The sequence below is a fragment of the Nicotiana tabacum genome, chromosome 14 (assembly GCF_000715075.1).
Source record: "Nicotiana tabacum cultivar K326 chromosome 14, ASM71507v2, whole genome shotgun sequence".
Taxonomy (NCBI): domain Eukaryota; kingdom Viridiplantae; phylum Streptophyta; class Magnoliopsida; order Solanales; family Solanaceae; genus Nicotiana; species Nicotiana tabacum.
The window spans coordinates 11,496,746-11,500,967 of NC_134093.1; the positions used below are offsets into that span (position 1 = coordinate 11,496,746).

General features: G+C 36.4%; 2 protein-coding genes across 2 annotated transcripts; both read right to left on the reverse strand.

The window, feature by feature from the left end:
• Positions 1 to 839: 839 nt before the first annotated feature.
• On the reverse strand, positions 840 to 1,337 carry LOC142168810 (secreted RxLR effector protein 78-like). The gene has a single exon (XM_075229964.1). The coding sequence runs from the start codon at positions 1,335 to 1,337 to the stop codon at positions 840 to 842; it is 498 nt and encodes a 165-aa protein (XP_075086065.1).
• A 304-nt stretch (positions 1,338 to 1,641) lies between these two features.
• Positions 1,642 to 2,835, reverse strand: LOC142168811 (uncharacterized). The gene is made up of 2 exons (XM_075229965.1): positions 2,080 to 2,835; positions 1,642 to 1,983 (listed from the first exon to the last, which is right to left on the reverse strand). Exons 1-2 carry the CDS (start codon positions 2,833 to 2,835, stop codon positions 1,642 to 1,644), a joined length of 1,098 nt encoding a protein of 365 aa, XP_075086066.1.
• Positions 2,836 to 4,222: the final 1,387 nt, after the last annotated feature.

Consider the following 4,222-nt stretch of genomic DNA (forward strand, 5'->3'; position numbering starts at 1 on the left):
GGCCGAGCGACTGATTTTCTGTCAAGCCTATTTAAAAAACAAAGGCTCGCAAACCCAATTTCTCCAATACTAATAGTTTGATGATTCCAAAGTTAAAACACTTCATGGCCTCCAACATTTCATATTCATAACTTATTATCTTACAATAATCTCAAAATTTAGGAATAATAATGAACACCGTTAGAGTGCTTAAGGCGTGGTTTTAATTAGTTTATCGCGATTATGTATATGTTCATGTGGCATAATTGTGATTTCAAAAATTAAAATCGAAGTATGCGTTCGCGCAACTTTGGGCAAAACAATCTTAATATAATAAAATGCTATCAATTGTGTACACGTACGTGTGACATGATTTTGGCACAATAAACAAAACGGATTCACACACGTAATTTTTAAAGATAATTCTATATTTTAATAATTAAAAGCGGATAGATAAAATATGAAAACCAATAAATCAGAGTTTATCCAAAATTAATTCAAGCGATGTTTAGTCAATAAAGAGATCGTGCTAGAACCACGAAACTCGAAGAATTCCTTATACCTTCTCCCGGTTAACAGAATTTCTTACCCGAACTTTATTTTCGTAGACCAATAATAAAAGAGTAAAAATTTTCACTGAATAGGGATTCAAATAAAAGGTGACTTGGAATACCTAAAAATCAAATTTCAAGTAGCGACTCTGAATAATAAAATAATTCTTACTTCAAAAATGTCACTTTAATTGGAAAAACTCTTTAACCCACAACAATTCATAATATATATATTTTGTGGGGTAAAAAGGAGGTGTGACAGTGATCAAGGGCTTCCATTGCTCTATTTACTAAGCTAATATTACCCTTCTAGAATATCATCAAATCATCAGCAAATATGAGATGTGTCAGCTTAATCTCTTTGCATATTGGATAGAACCTGAAGTAAGGTAATCTACTGATTGTCTTTAATGTTCTAGAAAGGTGTTCCATTATAATAACAAATAGCAGTGGGGAAATGGGATCTCCTTGCCTCAAACCTCTCTTTCCAGCAAAGTAACCATGGCCCTCCCCATTAACTTTTATTGTGAACATAGTAGTAGACACACATACCATGATCCAATGTATGAATTTATCAGGAAATCCATACCCTCTTAAAGCTTCCTCCAAAAACTCCCAACTTACCATATCATATGCCTTTCTAAGGTCTATTTTCATTAAGCATCTAGGAGTTGTCTTCCTATTGTAGTGCTTTAGTAAGTCATGGCATATCAAAACATTGTGCATCATGGACCTTCCTTGTACAAAAGCTGACTGATTATCTGCTACTATATGACTGACTGCTGGCTTTAACCTGGTGCAGATCATTTTAGATATACACTTGTGTAAAACATTACAACAGGAAATAGGCCTGTATTAAGCTGTATTTTTAGAGCTTCCACTGTAGGTATCAAGGCAATATTAGTGGCATTTATTTGCCTGAGCATGTTCCCATTTTGAAAAAAATTCTAGAACTACCGCAGTGATATCTCTTCCCACAATTGGCCATGCTGCTTTGAAAAAATTCACTCCCAAATCCATCAGGACCAGGACTTTTATTAATGTCAATCTGAAACATAGTCTGCTTTACTTCTCTTTCCAAAAAAGGTTGCATTATCTCTTGTTGCTGATCTTATGATAGCCTGTTCCCATTCCTAATTATACTACTAAAATCTTGCACCCTTTTAGTTGCTTTCCTTCCTAGTAGATTTTCATAATCGTCAACAAACATACCAACAATTATATCAGGATATGTTTGCCAAAGACTAGAGCCGTCTTTGAGCTGAGTAGTAGCCTGCTTCAGTTTCCTGTGCTTGATTACTGAGTGGAAGTATTTGGTGTTATCATCTCCCAATCTAATCCACGTTGCTTTACTTCTTTGCTGTAAATACACTTCAACTGGGTAAGATAATTTTCTGAACTTTTGATATGCACTAACTTCAGCTTGTTGATATTCTAAACTAGTAGGACATATCTGCAGTTGAACTTGTGTCTATTTGAGTGTGTTCCTATGCTCATTGGCTTCAGCCACTATGTTATGAAATGCGTGTTTGTTTAAAGCTTTCAATACCCTCTTTAACATTTTTAATCTTCTCACTACTGTAAACATTTTGCACCCTTCCACAATATGGTTCCAATCCTCATTGACTATGCTCATGAATTGTGAAAGTTGAGTCCACACATTACAAAATTGAAAGAATCTCCTACTTCTCTGCCTCTCCTTCACAAAAGTCACCTTTGCAGGACAGTGATCACCTATCCCCTCTCTCAAAAATCTTGTATTGCATTCTGGCATAGTATCAAACCATTGCTCATTAATAAAAATCCAATCAATTTTTGAAAAAATTCTGTGCTCTTCATGTTTATCACTCCAAGTGTATCTATTTTCTTGTGCAGGTAGTTCCATCAATCCACACTCCACTATACAATTATAGAAATCTACCACTTCAGCCCATGTCACTTCATTCCCTCCTATTCTATCCTCTGTATTCAGTACTGAGTTAAAATCACCTACTACCATCCATGGTTTACTACTTCCTCTACTGTGAGTAATTAAATCTTCCCACAGTCCCTTCCTCTCCTCTTTTATATTAAAAACATATACATAGGTTACCTCAAATGATAGTTGGAGAGGAACATACAATACTTCACAGGTTATTAGTTGAGAAGTCTTTTGCCTAGGTATAATCTGGTAATAATCAGGCCTCCAGGTGATCCAGATTCTGCCATTGTAATGATAATCCAAGTTTGTTACAAACTTCCACCCAGCAAATATCTTATCTGCTAATTGACCCTTCTTTTCTTTTTTAACTTTTATTTCCAGCATGCCTATCAATCCTACTCTTTCCTCATTGCAAAGGAGTTTAATCTCCTTTTTCTTATTAGGAGCATTAAACCCCCTAATGTTCCAACTTAGTAGACTAACCATCCCCATTATGAGGGATACTTAGACCACCCACACTGCTTCCTTCTCCCATCTCCTTGGACAGGTTGAGGCCCTCCTGCTTATTAAGAATCTGGAATGAATTGGATTTCTCTATTTGTTCCTTCTGCCTTGCCACAGTCTTGCCATATTTATTAGGTGTTTGCCAACCTTGTTCTGCATTTCTTTCCTTTGTTACCACCTGCTCCTTTGCTACATATTGCTGTATTTTTCCTAGAGTTCTTTGTCCTGTAGTAATCCTTATGGGATTTGAATTTGTTTTCTGAGTTTCATGGTTCTTCTCACTTTGCACTTGACCTTGCTTCTCCACCCGAGTGTTTGTTATCTGTTCTTTGTTCATTTGTTCATTTTTTGGAGCTTTCTTCTTTAGTTTGCATACGCCTTTTTCATGTCCATACTTAAAGCAATGAGTACAAAGAGTTGGCTTCCAATCATAGCTAACTCTTTGCTCTATTTGCTTTCCCTTCTCATTCCTAAATATCACCACATCAGGTAGTTTAGTATCTATTTCAACCTCCAATAACAGTCGAGCAAAGTTCAACCCAATCCTCTTTTCTGTATTCTGGTCAACCATTATGGGTTTGCCAACCAGACTTCCTATCTTACTTAGCCCTTTTGGACTCCAATATTTGAAGTTCAATGTTGGCAATTTGATCCAAATTGGTACTGTAAGAAGCACCTCACGAGTACACTCCAAATCGGGTGTCCAAGCTTTGACAATGAGAGGTTTGTTGTCAAAGTGATAGAAGCCACCCTCAATTACCTCCTGTTTTCCTATTGCAATGTCAAAACGTACAACAATTATCCCATTTTTTAACATTGCTATCCTATCTATACCATGTTTACCCCACAACCTCTGTATGTAGCCTTGAATTACAACAAACGGTGGATGAGCCCCAAGTACATAGCAAATCATGGCATTTTCCCTGTAATCAATTTCTGTGCTAATGTCATTCAGCTCAATTTCAACAAGAGTAGACTCACCTGTTGATTTAGGTTGTACAAACTCTAATTTATACCCAACATTTGATATTTTTGTGATATCAAAGTTGTCCCACACTAAGCTCTTCTTCCCCTGCACTTGAGTCGTCGCATCGACTTTATCTGCCCATGATTTCCTTCCATTACTCACATGCAATGTTGGATTGCTGCTTGTTGATGCTTGCTGGACCTCATTCCATACTTGAATTGCTTCAATTTGCTCGAGTTTCTTATTTTTTAGTATTTTTGGTACTGTTTCAGTGACATTAGGGTTCGATTGCTTACTTTC